At 38.4% G+C, this 19,324-nt stretch overlaps 1 protein-coding gene across 1 annotated transcript in view; it reads right to left on the bottom strand.

The window, feature by feature from the left end:
• SEMA5A (sema domain, seven thrombospondin repeats (type 1 and type 1-like), transmembrane domain (TM) and short cytoplasmic domain, (semaphorin) 5A) overlaps window positions 1–19,324 on the bottom strand; it is a 274,858-nt gene that overhangs the window by 156,182 nt on the left and 99,352 nt on the right. Inside the window, exons 5-7 of the mRNA XM_009321911.1 lie at window positions 14,867–14,929; window positions 7,889–7,987; window positions 6,478–6,691 (exon numbers count right to left, since the gene is read on the bottom strand). Coding sequence (XP_009320186.1) covers window positions 6,478–6,691; window positions 7,889–7,987; window positions 14,867–14,929 — 376 coding nt within the window. The remainder of the gene's footprint in view (window positions 1–6,477; window positions 6,692–7,888; window positions 7,988–14,866; window positions 14,930–19,324) is intronic.

Genomic DNA, 19,324 nt, shown 5'->3' with positions numbered 1-19,324 from the left:
AGAATCATAGAATCATAGAATCATAGAATCATAGAATCATCATAACAGAAGCAGAGTTCACTTCCATAATCATCCCCTTTCCTTTTCACCTTAAGGCTTGGTATGTCTGCTACTGAAATTCTATCTCTGCCTCCAATATTTCTGTTCTCCTCCTTTCTTTGGTGAATGCTGCTTTTTGTGTGTTCATGTTCCCTGAAATTCATCCCTTTTTCCACCTTCCCCTGGTCGAGATGTATTTCAGTTCTAAGTTCTTTCATTCTCTCTGGCTCCCTGTGTATTATAGTTTTCTGCAGCACTAATGAGGCTGATGCTCCTGTCACGCCTCTCCACAGCTGGGCACAGATGATCTGCTTGCAGGGGTGCCTTTCTTCCTTCCTTGTTCAGCCTCTCCGATTGGCACCTGACATGAGCGGGCTAGATGAGATATAAAAGAACAGGCTCTGTCCTCAGTAGCCTCCTAGTCTTTTCATAAATGGAGGGTGGACCTTGCTGTTTTACCTAGGGTAGATAAGAAGAAAAAAAAACCCACCTTCATGGGAAGTGCTGCCTGTCTCTACTATTTTAGATGGGTGAGGAAATGCTATGAAGGTGTTTTGTAATAACTTAGTCTGGCATTGGAGAAAGGAGGTCAGGGGATGCACCTCCATCTCGTATCATCTTACTGCTCTCCTACTCTGTCATTGCCATCTGGGAGAAGACGTACAGCTTTGAAAGGAAAAACACAGCACAACTGCTCAAATTTTTCCTTTGGTAGCAGCTCCAGTGAAGACGCCTAAGGATGGCTTTCAAAACCAGTGGGCATTTCCCTCCCATTTTAAGATACTGGCAAAAAGGATACACACAAAAGAACAGAACCAACCTTATGGGTGGCACAACCAAAGGAAAGTAATTATTTCTCTTCTTGCAAAATAAGCAACAACTGGTAGCATATGCTTTGCCTATTTTCAGTCAGGTCTCTTACCTGAAAGCTAAAGACCAAATTGCACATCTCAAGAACACACAGGTTTTGTGTTACATAAAATATTACATAATAAGAAAAGCTTGCACTAGATAATTACAAGGCTTTTCATTAAAAAACAGAAAAACGAAAGGATAACCCTGAATTATTATAGTAATTTCCATTAATCCTTAAAAGCAAAAGTGAAAGGATTAATTTTTATTCTTAGGTCTATAATTTCTCTCCATATATCCTACTAGCAGAAAGAGTTATAATGAAAGTCCGCTAACAAACAATAATAGGAATAGATTCAGATCTGTATTAAACTGCACTAACCAAACCACCTTTGTAAGAATTTTACTTTTACTGCTACTTGTGAAGACTAAAAGTACCTGCTCTAGATTAATAAGCTTTTTATTAAGTAAAATGTTTTTAAGAAAGTGATCTCAGAAGAACCATTTTAAGAGTATCTAATAACCAAATGCTTAGGGCACCAAGAATAAAAAGTGATAATATTATGTCTACCAGCAGAGCAGAACAATCCAAACATTCCTATACTCTTCTCAGCTGGAAAGGTTTCTAATCTGTAGGAGATTTTATTTTATTTTATTTTATTTTATTTTATTTTATTTTATTCTGTTTTGGGGCTACATCTGATATAAGGTTATATTTTAATCATCCATGGTCTGCCCACTGATGAAGTGGCTTGACATTTAGAACAAAGTTTTTATTTATTTAACGTGTTCCAATGGCATCTATCATTGTATGTCTAGGATAAAGAAAATAACTACAGTGTATTTCAAGATAGTTGGAGACCCAAGCAATTGCAAGCAAAGGCATCTGGCAAATTATGAAACCAAATGTCCCAGTGTTTCTCCATGTGATGAAACAGAAAGGGATTGATTGAGATTTCAATTTTTTCTTTAATCTGTTTTGCCCTCTCATTGGCTAAGTGAAGCTAATAGACATTATAGACTAACGTAAACTTTCACACTGATGCATCAGATCAAGCATTTACTGATTTGAGGAGATGAATTGAAAGGAGAAATACCTTTACTAACTGTAAATGTTGGACTACAGAAAAAGTTTCTAAGTCTAAGCAGTGGAGGCTTTTCCTTGCCAGTCTGGACCCACTGCAGCTTGTGGGCTACAAATATTACTATTCCATTTACCTCTGTCCTCTAGAGTAAACGATGATGAATTCTGCCCCTGCTGCACTTTGCAGATCAACTCTAAAGCAAAGTCTAATTAAAGGCACACTGTAACAGTCAACTCTGGATATGATTTAAACTCTGTGTTACACTGAGAGCTTAAAGAGACTCAAATAAACAGCATGCCAGCTGTAAATCAAGGTGTACTTTTTTTCTTAATGAAATATTTAATTTATTTGCTATCATTTTATAATGTCCAAAGCAGACTGCTAAGGCAGACTATTCTTTTTATGAAATACCAGAAAGGTAATTTTAAAATGTTCTAGCAACATGCTGCCCTTTACTGACCTGAGCAGTTGGCTGAAGCTCAAGGTCTCGCTGTTTGCTTTGGTCAGGAGAAGAAATCAATGGAAGAGCTGTCTGCTTTAGACATAATCTTTAATGTGCGCTGTATTACCTCAAATCATTTCTCTCAAGCACAGAAGTACTTGAACACAGTCTCAGAGAGAAAGGAGAGTAGCTGGCAGAACAACACACCTTAAAGAGTAAGTTACTAGTAAGCAGCCTTTCTACCTTCTTCATTTGTTTGTGCATCTATATATTCATGTGAGTAACTTCAAGCATTACTTTTTTCTCTACATGGGAAAAGAGAAGGCCAAAACATGACATCATGAGAGGGAGAGGTGGGTTCTCTGTTTCACATTTTCAGGTTTACGATCCTGCAGCCATCTGGGCTGTTCAATGGGGAGAGCGCTGGTTTCCAACAGTTGGTAACTCGCCTGGGTGATCATGTTCCTCTTGATTGAGAATAGTGACAGAGTTACAGAGTACTGACAAGAGCTGGCAAGAAAGGTGAGGATAACATGGGGTCTGTCTCTTCACTGTCAGCTAATAAATTCTTTGTGAGCGACCCAACCTGCAGAACTGTTGAACTATGGTGAATGCTCAGGTCATAGCACTAAGGTAGTCTGGTCCTTCAACGGCATCTCCTCATGGAGACAAGCAGAATCCCTGTGTGGTGATGACTGTGGTCAAAAACCTGCTCACTGCATTTGGGCCAGCTGCATTTAATGTTGTCTATAGGAGCACCAAGAAGACAGAAATAGGCTCCATAAGCAGAGCATTAATTTCTTTTTGTAGAAGAGGAGGGAAGTTCTGAGGTAAAAAAAATTATAACTGGCAATTGTATTCAGAGATAATCAAAAGCTGAATAGATTACTACTCTTAATTTTAAAAGAGAGTAAGTTCAATTACTGCCTCCAGATGCTTCTTTCCTCCATCACTGAAGAAAGCATGACTGTTTACACTCTAAAGTTTTCCTAAATAGCAAAAATTTTTAGGAAGTGGGCAGATATCTGTAACATTTGGCCAGCTGTTTTTCTGCCATTAAAAATTATCAAAACAGATGAAATTCAGGGGAGTCAAATCTCAAATATTATCAGCAGGTTGTCTAGTGGGTGAACAAACAGCATATTCAGAGACCCTCTAAGATGCCTCCACAATAACTAGCTCCAGTCAACAACAGGATTTCTGTGTTGGCAGTGTTGCTGTGTTGTCCATCTACCTTTTTGGATCAGTGCTTGCTCAAGATATTTGTGCTTCACATACCGTGGGATCATTGAACTTTCCTTTTTCCTTTCAGTTATACTCTCACAGTATATTCTTGCAGCTTACTTTTACACATATCCTGAATAATTCATATTTTTAACCAAGCTATCCCAACTCTTCATCACCCCGGATAATTGAGTGTTGAGTGCATCAAGAAAATGATAATACAGAAATGAAAGTTCACTGACTTCTCCATACTCTACGAAGGTTAAGCACCTGATCAGAATGATGCTTAGTAACATATGCTGAAAATAACTGCTAACTTACCTATTCAGCTCATGTGGATTGCTTCCAGACCTATCAAGCCCCCAGTAGACAGCAGGACCTGATAATAAATACATGACTCTAGCTGAACCAGAATGAAGGGGGAAGATCAGACAGGCCATCAACTTAAATTTATTTTACTTGTGATATCTGTGATTCCAGAAGCTGAAATCACAGCATGGTATATGGGATGTCACCCTAGCCACATGACACATCAGCTCCATTTTCCCCTCCCACCCTGTGTGTCATGATTCCTGTGATTACTGACCTTCTGACGATTAAGATTAGGAGGAAGGTTTCTTCTGTGATGAAGATTCAGAGCTTCGGCACGTCAAGGTCCTTCACCACAAGTTACAGCGAACACTGACAGCAGACTGCCAAAGCATATGGGCATGTCCCTTTGGCCTGACTGATGGCACTGAAAACCCCTGAATGCACTGAGAAGTGTGCGAGCCATTAAAATCAACCATGTCTTTATTGTGTAGCAATAACACATGGAGCAAGATAATCAGCTGTGTTTTAGAGTACTGCCATCGCCCCCAGACATGGTTTGAATTGGTCCAACGTGATTTGCAGAGTAGAAAATCTAAGTGAGAAAAAACATCGCGCTTCTGAGGGAAACATGATGTAAATGAAAAACTTACTTTAAATTGGAAACATTCACAGACACATGTGCATGCACATGCACACCTAAAACAAGGCTGAATTACAATAACTGTCAGCTACTGCTGCTGAACACATATTGACTAGGAAGGTTCCATTCCAGTTGATGCCTTACTTTTCTTGCCGGATTATCTGTGTTACTTTCTCACTGAAAGCAGCAACATCTTCACTTCCATCCAAGCACTGAAAAACTAATGCAGTTTGTTGGCACTGAGTCACATATGAGCAGGCAAGTTGACATAAAAGCAGATGAATCCCCAACTCAAGCAGATGAATCCCCAACTCTTAGCTACCCCAGAAGACATTCCCCTTCCTTTTCACATAGGTAGCTGGGCTGCTTCCAGCCTTTGATTGGATTTGCTTGAACTGGCTCCAATTACAAAACTCATCTTGTTCTTCCTCCCCAAAGATAAAAGCCACACTTTCCTGGCAACTTAATTTTAAACAGATTTGAGGCAGAAGAATGAGCTCTAACGGAGAATATATAGGTGCAGCTGAAGCTTTAAATAGACAAAATGTAAATACAGTGAATCTGATTAATTAGAGGAGTCTGGAGGGGAATTTTATTGTGCCCTTTGGCACAAAACATATCCCGTTAAACTGAAAATTCAGTGTGAAGATTGTTTCCCTTTGACAGAAGCACCCAGGTGTAGCACGGCAATTAGTTCCAATACCACGGCTGTGTGGACAAAAGGTGCCTGAACAGGGATATCTATACAATAAGTTCATTTTTCCCCTCACATTTCTTTTGCACTGCTATAATTCTGTTATGTTCCATGCTGGTTGATTTTGTTTTGTTAATTAATATTCTAAAATCAGCTGACCTTCACAGAAGGTCACAAATTTCTCCAAGCTACCTCAGATGGCTTCTTTGTACAAGGAAAATACACCAAGCAAACATGCACAATTCAGCATTCAGATTATATGAGAACTGAAATATTCAAAGTAAAGTCTGTCACTTGCAGCTGACCTAATGTTCTGAAACTAGAAGAATTTATATTTGTACTTAATTTCAAACATGAGAATAATCCCATCACAACACGAAATGTGCTGTGGGAATAGGGACTGATGGTTACTGTTGTGTCAGGTAGCACGCATTACGAAAATACGGGTTTCTTTCTACTGGGACAAGCATAGGCAAATCATAATATACATAATTTCACATTTTATGTTAAATAATATTTTTTTTTTTAGAAGAATCTGCTTCTTTTTTGTAATACATAAAATGGCAACTGGCCCTGATACATCTCAGGAATACCTATCTGTTTACAGCTTCTCCCAGCTGGAAATCCTCATCAGGTGATTAACGTCCATGCCACAAGAGTCATTGCTACACCATGATTTTATGATATGTTTTGCAGACTAGACCCTATCCTTTGACTATAGTAAGTGTCAAAAACATCAGTCTGCCACCTAAGCAGCTTGAAAGCACAACTTCTTCTGCTTGTCAAGGCTGGGATCTTCAGGGAAAGCCAGGAGAATTCAGTCCATTCTAAACTGTTTATTTTCTGCCTTAGGTTTTTGAAGGACTCAACAAAAGAATGCTCAAGGCAAGCTACTGCTCTTGGCTGACTCAGCTTTACCATGTAAGCACACCTGAGAGATACAGTATGGCTCATCCCTGCGCCTGAAAACATGACTTAAATATATAAGTGCACATCTACAAACTGCAACTATATTAATTAAATGCCATAATACTTATACTAGTAAAATAAATGTATTGTGCAAAATAATTTTAAAATTACATAAACAATACTCTAAAAACATTCAAATTCTCAGAATGGAATTTCAAGACTGTGAATACGGCGAACATGGGTTAAAAAGAGATGAGTCTCATGGTCCATTAGCACTCACCATTCAGCCACTTGGAGTTGTACTGGGCAGTGCGGAGAGGAGGAAGGGCCCCCAGACTGCGATAAATGGCAGGATCCCTTCCTGGAAAATCCATGGCTGTAGCAGCATATAATTCCCCACTGGAAGTGAGAAGAGCAGTGGAGTTGTGCTGAGGACTGTAAGGACAACGAGCCATGCCACTGATTTGATCATGTATCTCTGTCAAGTTACTTAACTGTAAAAAAGTGAGAAAAAGGGATTAAAATGACATGAAAATTACCATTTCAGCCAAGCTGCATCAGTCTGAGCAAAATCCTTTCATAAACACCAGTTATCTGCTTTGGTATTGTACAACAGTAATGAGCTGACCTTTACATCAATCTGAAACTGCCTCATATAGAAAGTTTTACTGTAATGTTGTCTGATCTTGTTTTTGCCACTTTGGTATGTAAAACATGCAAGTTAATCATTAGCCACTATGCCTAAAATGTTTTACATTAGAAGCAACTCAAAAATTAATTATCTCTGCACAGATTGTTATTATGAAAAACAGATCTGATCGCCAGAATCAACTAAGGTATTCACCGTAGCAAATGGTTGGACAAAGAAAAAAAAAATATATTATCTGTTTTGTTGGTGTGTTCTAGGAAAGAATCTCACATGAAAAATTAGATTAAAAAAATGAGCTTTCTAGTTCAGCAGAACTATCTCTCTGATTTAGTAGCTCTAATACTTTCAGCCGTAAACCACAGTAAGATGTTAATATGTTATTTGAAAATAAAGGTACAATAGGTTTAAATATTATAAATGTGCCAAGGAGTTTTTGGTGATACAGCTATTCTTTGTATTTAAACGCCTCTCCCCTCCTGAAATAAATAGCCAGCTTAGTCCAAACAGTGACATTTTGATTTTTATTATGACTACTATTGATCCTTAATGGAGTCTCTTTCTCTGACACACATAAATTACAACTAGGTTTTTTTCAGAAACAGAATGACAGATTTTCTCAACGAAGATTTCTCATTCTTGCCAGTCAGAAATCACTAATACAGGTACTCTCATCTTCTCCAGAACTACACATACACAGTATGGAGCTACCCAACTATATTTTATAACTAAACCAGTTGACGCCAACCAAACTTGACGGAGTGGCAGAAATCTTAGAAATACCTAAGGTTCATGAAAATTGGCATGTGGGAGGAACTGAGCTGCTCGTAGCTGTGCTCTCTCCCACAGCTGAGGAAAAGACTTCAGAAAGAGATCATCAGTTAACTCTCCTCTTTGGCCTGCCACTAGCCAAATCAGCCTTTTACACATCAGGTCACCCATCAACATGCAAATAGCCTGGACTCAACCACAGCATGCTCTGCCTTTCACTCTGGTGGCTCAGACCAGGGATTCAAGCTTGTGGGACGAAACATTTAACTCATACCGTCCGATTGGTGCAGATAGGAGTGAACGCGTTGGTTCCACAGGTAAAGAGATGGTTGCCTCCAACAAGAAGCACTCGAATGTAGTTCTGGCATTCCTCCTGCCATGCAGAAAAGAAAGACTATATTCAGTGATGCTTCAAAGGACAGGGTAGACTAATTATGATTTGCTTTCCATGGTTATGTGTCCACACATAAAAATTTAGGGGAACAAGGCTTAAGCATACCTGATGTATTAGCAATCATGATACACACAGATTTCCTAACTACAACACATGCATCCATCAATCTTTGTGAGAAGTTCTTAATAGGATAACAATAAACCTCTTCAGTGCTGAAGATTTCTTCTAAGTGTGTATTTCAAAGGTTTAACTAAACTCTGAAGTGACAGATGTTGACTTAAATAATACACTACTGTCTTAAGAGATCAGATGCTGTTTTCAAAGACACATCAGGCCAAGGGAGGAAATTGGAAGGAAAAGAGGAGAAAGAACAGGTTGTCAGTAACACAAGTATGTTGAAACCAGTACAAATACAATTCTTGAGATGTTCAGATGCAGATTTGTTACTACTAGTTTCATAATTTGCACAATATTTTTTGTTAGAAGCATCTACATTTCTGTTAATTTTAAGTTTCTCAAGAAATTTCATTACCTCAATACATAGATGCTCACCCCTGAGGAATAATTTTACATTTTTTTTACCCCTTTAGGATGTGTGAAGGCTTTATGATGTTCATTTCTCTCATTTCAGAAGCTAGAAACCAACAGCAATTTCTGTTTATTCAGACAGGAAGCCTTTTCCTGCAATACTAAAAATCTCCCAGGACTGTATGTAGGAAAGATTCAAACACCCCTACTGGAAAAGTCAATGTCCCTATCTAATAAAATGAACAAAATCAACAACATGCTTGTAGAAAATAAAGTTTTCTGGAACCTTCCATTTGAATGCTCTCTAGCATTCATTCACAAGATAGTCTCCTGTAAAGCATTAAAAAACCTATGAAAATACATCTACGCAATTCTAACAGATATTAAGTGGAATCATGTAAGTAAATCCATGTAATAGCAATGGTGCAGAAGTCCCATTATCAGGCCAGTTATATTAAATGTATTGCTTGTTTATCTTGAATATAGACTCTCATCCTGGAAGACAAGAAATATAATCCTGAATAAATTGAACAGGCACAAAATTGACTGCAAAGCAAGATGGGCAAAGTACTTTAAAGATCTCTGAGAAAACTCTGAGGATTTATTATCTATACCTTTCCTCATACAAAATAAAGTTAAAAAAAATCCACAACCCTCTGCCCATAAAATCTCAGGAAAAAAAATCCCACCTCTTTGAAAAAATACCCTCCAAAACTACTTCTGCATTAGTCTCTCATGAAAACGTAGCTTTCAAACGCTTCTCTTTGAGCCTTTAAACGTAAGTGTCAAACATCTTAGAATTAAGATTTGATTCCCATTAGGTAAAAAAACGTCTTTATCTTGAACTTACCAAAACTGTCATCTTAATATTCTTTCAACCAAACAGAAGCTAATATGCAACAATATAACAGAGTTGGGCAGTGCAACAAGCCTTTTAAAAAGTAATTATTTAATTTCTGGGCTGTTTCCCTGTTTTCCCTGGGCTGTTTTGGTTGTTTTAACTACACCAAAAAAGAAAAAAAAAGGCGACAATTCCTTTTTTTTTTTTTTTTTTTGTGGGAAGGGTGCTCAGGGAGGTTCATAGAATATAACACAGTAATTTATTCTTTGGGCTGTTTCCATCCTGCCCTTTGCAGCAAGCCACAGAATGTAAGTGTAGGAAAAATAAGTGGGTACTGACATTACAACCCATCCAACCTCTCCTCTTCATATTCCAGAGCTCCCTGAAATAGTGCCATTGCCAAATTACTTGCACGCTGATCACCCACTCTTTCTGTTCAAAAATAATGTTAATTTTTTAAACTCTGACATTCCTGGGATTCACAAGATTCTTCTCTTTAATGTTGCCAAGTCCTGTGCCAACTTCACAACAATCCATACTGCAACAAGGCAAATAAGATATCTCATATCAATTTTTTGTTGGGTATATCAAATATATATCAAATCAAAACTGAAAAAACAGCTTTTACAATTGGCTATTTTCTTCATATGACAAATCCACAATAACACAAAACAAATTAGAAAAAATAGTCAGGAATAAAACAATCACCACCCAAGAACATATTGAAAAAGGACTCCATTAATTAGTCATTTGAATTGTTCAGATACACTTTTCTAGCTCTGGAGTCAAGCTCAGCTCATCAACTTTTTAGATGTGCATAAAAGAGGTGTGTGTTGTAGAAGTGGCATTGGTGAATGCAAAGGACTTCAAAGCCAAAGGTTTTTTTAGTTTGGAGCTTTGGTGGCCACCTTTTACGTAGTATTATTCTCCATTTCATCTTGACCTCTGTGCCACATACTTTCCTATTCTCCTATAAAAATATCTCTGAAAGAAAGTCATTCATTTACCAAGTACTTTCTACTTTTATATCAGCATACCTGAAACAAAATACAACTATTAGAAACAATTCATCAGCCAAGCAGGCTAGGTTGCTAAGTTTAAGACCAACTTGACAGTTCAAGGACAACCTGGCTGCATATGGTTATCCGTTTGCAGCAATGTTTCTTGTGTAGGCTAACATTTTAAACATAACTGTGTTTAATTTTTTAATACTCTTATTGAAAGTTCAGATGCTAACACACACAGCCATTAGAATCTTAAATAAACACGGGATAAGAGACTTCAATTATATATTTTTTTTTAATCTCTCTTTGGTTTATTGTATTTTTACCATGTGTATTTATATGTTTCCTTTGTAACAGTCTTATAACAGGACTTATAACAGTCCCTACCACAAGTGCCAGTCTGAATGGCAAATTTATTCTCTTAACCATGTGTGGTGTTTTAGACTTCTAAATGCTAATGCATGCTGGCCACAAGAACATAATTTTGTCTGGCTCGCTCCTGGAGCCACTAGTTATTTTAAGCAACAGCTTAAATTGGTGGATAAATGTCTGAAGTTTCAGTAACAAACATCAGCCTTCAAAAGTCAAGTGTGCGTTACACTGTCAAATGTGACAGATGTCCCCATGTATTTTCCCCTTCAGCTCTTTTCCCTCGTTGGCTCCTACAGCATAAGCCTCAAACAACAACTACTGCTAACAGCTAGAGGCAAAAATTCTGTGCAGCTTCTTTCTCAAGAACAACAAAAAAAAAAGAGTTGTGTTAAACTGACCATTATCTCAAAACTACTAGAGCTGCTTCAGGGTTCAAAGCTAGCTTCTGGTTTCAGGGCACTCCATCAGGGAACTGACTTAGTTTTGCTGCCTGAACTCACTGCCCCCATGCTAATCTGTGGGCAGCAGAGCTTCAAGAGAAACCAGGATTTGAATGAATAGCTTACCCACAACCATCCTTGTAATCCTCACCTCTCGTTCACCACAGACTGGGCTGGCCTTGTATAGTTTGTCTCCAATCTTTCCTGTCCCTTCCCTACAGTCACACATGTGTCTGCCCTGAAATCTGAAGTCACCCTGAGAAATGTTACAGAAATGCAGCACCCAGCAACTCTCCAATTTGGGCTGGACCTATTTATACAACAAGAAGCAAGCAAGCAAGCAGTCTTTTTGATAACAGTAACTGGAATTGTGTCTCCCAGGGGATTTCCTCTGAAGAGGAACAATTCACTGTAGCACTGGAGTGAATTCCTCCTGGTCTGATAATTCCCAGTTTTCCCAGGGGAAGGCTTTTGTGGTTTGACTAGGAAGAGGAGCACACCACAGAGCAGGTGCTTTCCCCATCTGCATGCATAAGTCCTCCTTATACAGAGAGTATAGTGACCTTGTTTTAGTCTTGGATACAAGGCAATAAAAGACAAATATCACTGTCTTAAGGCCATCATCTCTGGCCTTAAATTTATCCTTTGATTTTAACCTCGATCACACCAGTGAAAGCAAAACAGGCATGAAAAGTTCAAAAAAACAGTTGTTGCAGCTGGGTAGGTTGCCTCAGTCAATATCTCTGCATTCTTCAGCAACTCCTACATGAAGCTTTCAGGACACAAAGTCCGCATACCAAAAAAAAGCCCTATGGTAACAATAAGAAAAGAACTATTTCCTCCCAGGATTACCTTCAAACGTAATGAAATATAAGGACTGTACCTCTCATCTAGATTGTGAATGAGGAACAAGGCTATGGATACAAATGAAACACTATATCTTTATACAACTAATAACAATACTAAGAAACAATCTCAGAGGTCATTATTAGAATAGTGTGTATACTATTTTACAGTGACAACATAACTTCCAATCACCAGCTTCTTCAAAAGGGTTTGAAGAGCATGAATGAAAATCTGCATTTATGTACTTGTCCTGGTTTCAGGAGGGATAGAGATAATTTTCTTCCCAGTAGCTGGTACAGTGCTGGGTTTTGGATTTAGGATGAGAATAATGTTGGTAACACACCAATGTTTTAGTTGTTGCTAGGTAATGCTTACACTAGCCAAGGACTTTTCAGCTCCCCACGCTCTACCGACTGAGAAGGCTGGAGGTGCACAAGAAGCTGGGAGGGGGCACAGCCAGGACAGCTGACCCAAACTGGCCCAAGGGACATTCCATACCATGTGACGTCATGCTCAGTACATAAACTGGGGGAAAGCTTTGGCCGGGGGGGGCCGCTGCTCGGGGACTGGCTGGGCATTGGTCAGCGGGTGGTGAGCAATTGCATTGTGCATCACTTGCTTTGTATATAATAATAATAATAATTATTATTATTATTTTATTTCAATTATTAAACTGTTTTTATCTCAACCTATGAGTTTTCTCACTTTTACTCTTCCAATTCTCTCCCCCATCCCACCGGGGAGAGGGGAGTGAGTGAGCAGCTGTGTGGTGCTCAGTTGCCAACTGAGGTGAAACCACAACAGTACTACACTAAGGTCCATTCTTAAATGCATTTCACCAGTGTTGAGTATTTGTCCTAGCAAAATTATTCAATAGCAACATATGCTTCTGCATTGTTGAATTGAATGTGGATTTTACACCACAAACAGTATTGTAAACATAATATTCAAAAGTACACTACTACTGTCTCAAATGTACCATTACTTTCATCCATCATGTTAGATCACAGTCACTGCACTGTGACTTTCAGACAAACTCAATGTTATTCTCACAGTTTTAAACTTGGAAAGTCACTGTAAAACAGAGGCATAAACTTTTAGTTACACACTGCATTCCTACCATGATAGTTTCTACTGTATATTTGATCAATGCAACCTGTCATATTCTATTGTCACTTGAGCATGCTCTCCTACTTCAGAGTACTGTCATCTGAACAGTAAGGCTGAAGGCTTGAGGGATACATTACATGAAGAAGCATAAATCTTCTAGGGAGAAATTACAACTTAAAAAATGAAACATTTGCTTAAAGTATGAAGTCCCGGAAGTTCTTTTTCTCTCTACAAACTGACAAGTAAGATTGTAGACCAGAACACTTGCTAGATGCTATTTCTGCCGTTAAAGCCTTCACACATAACGTAAGTCACCAGAATTTGTCTACTCAAGTTAGAAATCTTTAAGTAAAATCTAACCCATTTCTTTTCTCTAGCTAATACCTTTTCTATATACCTAGCAAATCCTGCACCTTAATAGCTAGTGACCAGTAACTCTTAAGTACGTTTCCCACACTGGGATGGAAAGAAAGGGAAAGGAGAAGGACAAAGAAGGTAACACCATTCTTAATGCCTTTTCCCAGTACTGTAATCTCATTTCTACAGCGAAAGATGTTTCTCCATAAAGACAATCATCTTCCATGCATGAAGATTTACACTGCACATTCACTACACTTGCTTTTTTTCCCCAAGTAATTCTTTTTCTCTCCTCACAGTATAACATGGCCCTGCTTCTGAAGTGAGGCCATTCTCTCCTTTTTAATCTGAAACAGAAACGGATAGGCCAAGGGTACACTGCAACATTATTTTCCAGCACTTAGTAAAAAAGGCTGGAAATGAACTGTTTAATGGGAGAAGTTAAAAAGTCAGTGATTAGATTACTATGCAGAAAGAGACTCCTCCTCTACTAGATGGTAGAAGCATTTGGAATATGTTTTTGAAGCTTGGGTTTTTTTGAGTTTTGCACATCAGTAACGCATGTTGACATGTTCTACTGAACGTGGGTCCTGAAAGCAAGTGTGCTCTTCTGTAGTTATCGCTCTTGATGTGTTTTCCCTTTATGTTTTAACTCAATTAACTTTAGTCATTAAACAGTATAATAATTGCAGACATAGACTGCATCCATTTCAACCTGCTTTTATAATTAATTTGATAACTAGCTTCAGCTGAGGACAGCCATTAAAGAGCACAGCATCTGTACAGGTTCCGTCTTAGCACTGCACTTACCTGTGCTGAATAAAAGAAATTGTAGTTGGCCAGATAAGGAATTGGTTCTGAATACTAAAAATATGTCAAGTCCCATGTCTAAAAAGTTAGTGAATTTCATATTATTTTCTTCATAGCATCAGTACATATGAAAAATAAATGTTCCTAAAATTGCATCTAAAACACAGGGAAATAAATTGAGGATTTTACAAAGTAATTGCACAGTTATTCAGGATTTACACCACTGAAAATGACGTGAGAATACAGCCCATTACATATGACATGTTGTAGAGTAAAAAGAGTAAATTGTTGGAAACTAAAGTTCTTGATCATTTCAGAAAAGAATCACGTGACTGTACCTCACACCCCACACTACCTGTATTTTTTATGGGTTTTTTATATTTATTATGTTTTTTATTCCTGTGTTTACAACCAGTGTCAGACTCCTTTCCTACAACTCTCTTCAGAAAGGGAGACAGTAAAAATGCATAAGGTAGAGATTTATACACTGAATTATACCTGCTATTAACATATAAATTTTATTAAAGCAGAACAGCTGTCTCATGCTTACCTTTGATTTGCCTTTACTGTAACAGGCTTTTTTAGTAGCTTCATCACATTGCCATTCCACTGCCTGCAACCAACAGAAATTAGTTAGAAATGCAAGGAACACAGAAATATAAACCTCAGAGCTATCTAAGCCCATGCTTGAGATATGTGCTTCAGGCATACTGATGATTAGCTGTGGATGATTCTATCCATAATCGCCTTACAAGCTTTTTCTCCTTAGAAATGTCATTTTGCTGCTGATGGTTTTTCAGTGTCTTAACCCGAAGTGAAGCTGGCCATCTCCATGATTCACTGTACCCACCGCTACAGGAGAAATAACCACAATCACATTTGATGCTATTTAGCTACTTTTGTATGAGTCCTATTAAGGTAAGCAGTTAGGAACACAGAGAAAGTCTGAGCCTCTCTCCCCAGCAGAGTTGGGCTGCATCAACACAGCATCTGAGGTCAGCTCTGCTGAGACCTTGTGCCGTAGGAAAATGTGCCCTGTTGCTGTTTTTGCAATATTTATCTCAAGCATCAAATGGAAATTTTAGTTTCTCAGGGTATGACTGCACCGCTAATCAGAAGGACTAAAACATCTGTTCAGAGAACGGAGCAATGGGCAAACACATAGAAGACAACAGTGAAATGGAGCAGTGCAAAGCAGAAGCAATTTATCCTCATTTTTGAGCTGTCTCTGCTTCAACAGATCTATGCCAGGACTGTAACGCCTAGTCTGCATTACTACAGTTTCACTGCATGAGTTAACTCCAATTATCTCCATATTTAACATTCAACAGCTATGACTTATGAACTCTATTGTTCAGTGGAGCAGGTTGTATGCTTGGTGTTTATGTCGCAATACATGCACATATTTGAATGCCTGCATATGCTGTGTAGTCAGAGTGCATTTTAAATCATTCTGCATTCTTTCACCTCGACAGTGCACATCCATGTGTTCTTTAGATAAAAATGCTACAAAGCACTATACATATTATCAGGAAGAATTGAGATTTCTAAACTAACCGCTGCTGCTTAATTATTGAAACCGCAGCTTTTTCATTTTTATTTACCAGGAAATAATGAAAGACCATTCATTCAGATTTAATATAGGTAATTTTTTGTACGTGTTTTTTAATGGAGACTATACTAATAGCAAGTAGACTCTATAATTAATAAAAATAATAGGGTGAAAGCCTATTTAAACTAAAGGGGAAAATGCCTTCAGAGTATACTATGCAGTACTCTTTGATTTGTGTTTCAACAAGCCCAAGAATGAGCTTTTTCATTTCAGGGAAAAAAAAGATTTATAAAAACTAATGCCATTACTTCTCTTTCTCCACCCCAAACCTTCTCATTCACAGTGTTTGCTTTTGCAGATGAACAACTACAGCATATTGGGGCATATATTGAAAACTTCTGGAAGAATCCGCTTGTGAATGACCCTACCGTTTACAACAAACTGTACCTAGCAGCATGAAAGAAATCTCATACTGAGTTAGATAAAAAAGCAGCAATGTGTTAGACAAAAAAGCAGCAACGACTTAACTCTTTTGACTCTGTATTGCAAAAAGCGATTTATGTCCATAACGGAGATCACAGTACAAAAGACTGCTCTCGGATGATCAACGTAAATTCCTAACCAATCCATTCGGGCACCCTGAACCTATATGTTATATGTTATATGGCATAGTGCTATATGTTATATGGCACTAGATAAAAGTATCTGATACTGAATATATTATCTTTAAACAACACAAAAAATGTCAAATGCCTGGAGAAACACAAGAGTTACCAGTAAGAAGTCAGAGTAGAAAGATTTAGTGGCATACGCGTGCTTCAAAGGAAGGTTTATGTCCGGTTTATGTCCAAAGGAAGGACCATGTCCGCTTAGGGACATGGTTTAGTGGGCATGGTGGTGTTGGGTTGACGGTTGGACTCAATGATCTTGGAGGTCTCTTCCAACCTTAATGATTCTATGATTCTATAGTTTGAAGGAAAGCTCTTGCCAAAGCTGAACTGAGAACATGCCAAGCATGAACAGCAGGAAGTAAGAAGACAGAAAGATTGGATTAAAGATAAAATGTTTATCAATAAATCAATTTTCAGTGACAAAATACCCAGCTTTCAATTGCCTTTAAGTCCACGGTAAAAGAGTAATTTGAAGGAGAAGGATGTGAAATGCAAAAATTACACAATGTCACAAACCAAGAAAATTAAGTACATTTCCCAGGCACTGAAAGTTTTGGAAAAGAAAATCAACAGACTTTGGAGATGGGAAATTCGGAAGCCAAAAGTGACAGCTCTTCAAGCTTTCCATGAAATCTGAGGAAAGTACACCACACAATGCATCGCTGCAAGCAGGTCATAGTTGGAGAATCTGGGAACTCCAAGCCGCGTAATAATGCAAGTAAAATTTAGGCCAAGTCAGGCAGAAGCTTTATTAACTCCGATCATAGTGAGAGAACACTGGGACAGCATCTCCCCCTTTGCTCCCCTGTTCTCTGCCAAGTCATCACAGAGACCCAGCCTATATACTGTTTCAGAAGAAAAGAAACAGGTGAAGAAAAACGGTATTTTTAATGTTAGCAAAGCCAGGTATCCATCCCTGGGAGGGATGGACTCCTTAAGGAGCTTGCTAACTGCCACACTTCTAAGAAGGAATCAAACAGTAAATAACGTGACGATACAGAGATATGGCTCTTGGTGGAGCCTGTAGGAGTGGCACACCCAGTATTACCTTAGCTCAGAAATGGTGAGTTGGAAACAATCACAGACTGTTAGCTTTTAGTTGAATGTTCTTTTAGTTAGGATAAACGTCTTAGCTAGACCTCTCAAATTTTAAATATTAATAATTTTACCACCACATCACAAAACCACTAATACCATTATTAGCATAACTGAAAATAAACTTTCTTTTCTTTCTTTGACATCCACAAAATGCATAGATTTAAATAAAGATATTAAATATTAAAACATTATGTAATATTTCTGGATACCATAGTTAACAGCACATACAAGGACCCAAATAGGATAAACTACTGTAACTATATATAAATACATATGCTTGCAAGCTAACCAAATGGCAAACTCTCTGGGAAAACCCTGTTCGTGACAACATATACCAAAGGAGGAATATTGTCTGGACAAGAAATAAGTGCAGACACACTGGTGGCAAAGCTAAGTGCCATCTTTGAAATCCAGTGTACTTATAGTCCTATAGCCCTGGGTTCCACTGCTGGAGGAGACAATAACAGAGCAGGCTGCAAATGAAGAATATTACAAAGCATCTGAAGAGAGCCGAGTATTTCAAACTGTTGTACTTTGGTCCCTAAGGCTCCCGCATAGTTCAGTAATGCACACGTCTGTCCTATTGCTGATTAAATGAAAAAAGCAGGTATAGACAAACATTTCTATATATAGCTATTTTTTTTCTTCTAATTTTCAGGAAGTTTGGAGGAGTTTCCCAGAAAATGGAAATTCAGATATTCAACACAGCCTACTGGTAATATACAGGGGGAAGACAGGTGGAAAACTTTCAAGTTAGATGTCATTTCAATGTGGAAAATGAGAAAAATGTGTCCTGAATCTTCAGCACATAAATACAAAACAAAATTTCCCAACAGAATAATAACAATGTGGTTTTTGTCAGTAGAAGATTAAGACTTTAAAGTTTTAATTCTGAAAGATCAGACAGACACATATGGATTGTGTTGTTTTAGAAAGCAAGTGCAAAACCAGGTTTACTTAGAGATGTTACTGTTATCCACTGCTTGTGTTAAACTGACATATTATCCTGCTTGATACCGTTTGCTAGTATTTCCATGAAGTTCAAATGAGAAGTGCAAATATGATACGCATACCATGTTGGCTATTTGATTCACTACGAAGGCGTACACAGCTAAAGTTTATCCTGATAGGATCTTTTCTTTCCTACATTCCTTTATAAGAAGCTCCAATTTTCACATGGCAAAATACAACCTTCAGCATTCTGTGTACTGTTTTTAATTAATTTTATAATTCTACTTAAGCTGGCAACAAAATTCATTGAACCAAATTATTGTATTGGGTTTGCGTGGCAAGGTTTTAGTAGCGGGGGAGCTACAGGGGTGGCTTCTGTGAGAAGCTGCTAGAAGCTTCCCTCATGTCCCACAGAGCCAATGCCAGCCGGCTCCAAGGTGGACCCGCCGCTGGCCAAGGCCAAGCCCATCAGCGATGGTGGTAGCACCCCTGGGATAACATATTTAGGAAGGGAGGGGGGGAAACTTGCGCAACGGCAGCCAGAGAGAGGAATGAGAATATGTGAGAGAAACAACTCTGCAGACACCAAGGTCAGTGAAGAAGGAGGGCGAGGAGGTGCTCCAGGCACCGGAGCAGAGATTCCCCTGCAGCCCGTGGTGAAGACCATGGTGAGGCAGGCTGTCCCCCTGCAGCCCATGGAGGTCCACGGTGGAGCAGATACCCACCTGCAGCCCAT

The sequence above is a fragment of the Pygoscelis adeliae genome, unplaced genomic scaffold (assembly GCF_000699105.1).
Source record: "Pygoscelis adeliae isolate BGI_AS28 unplaced genomic scaffold, ASM69910v1 Scaffold144, whole genome shotgun sequence".
NCBI lineage: Eukaryota > Metazoa > Chordata > Aves > Sphenisciformes > Spheniscidae > Pygoscelis > Pygoscelis adeliae.
Note: the sequence above shows the minus strand (reverse complement) of the source record. Positions and strands in the feature narration are given on the sequence as shown.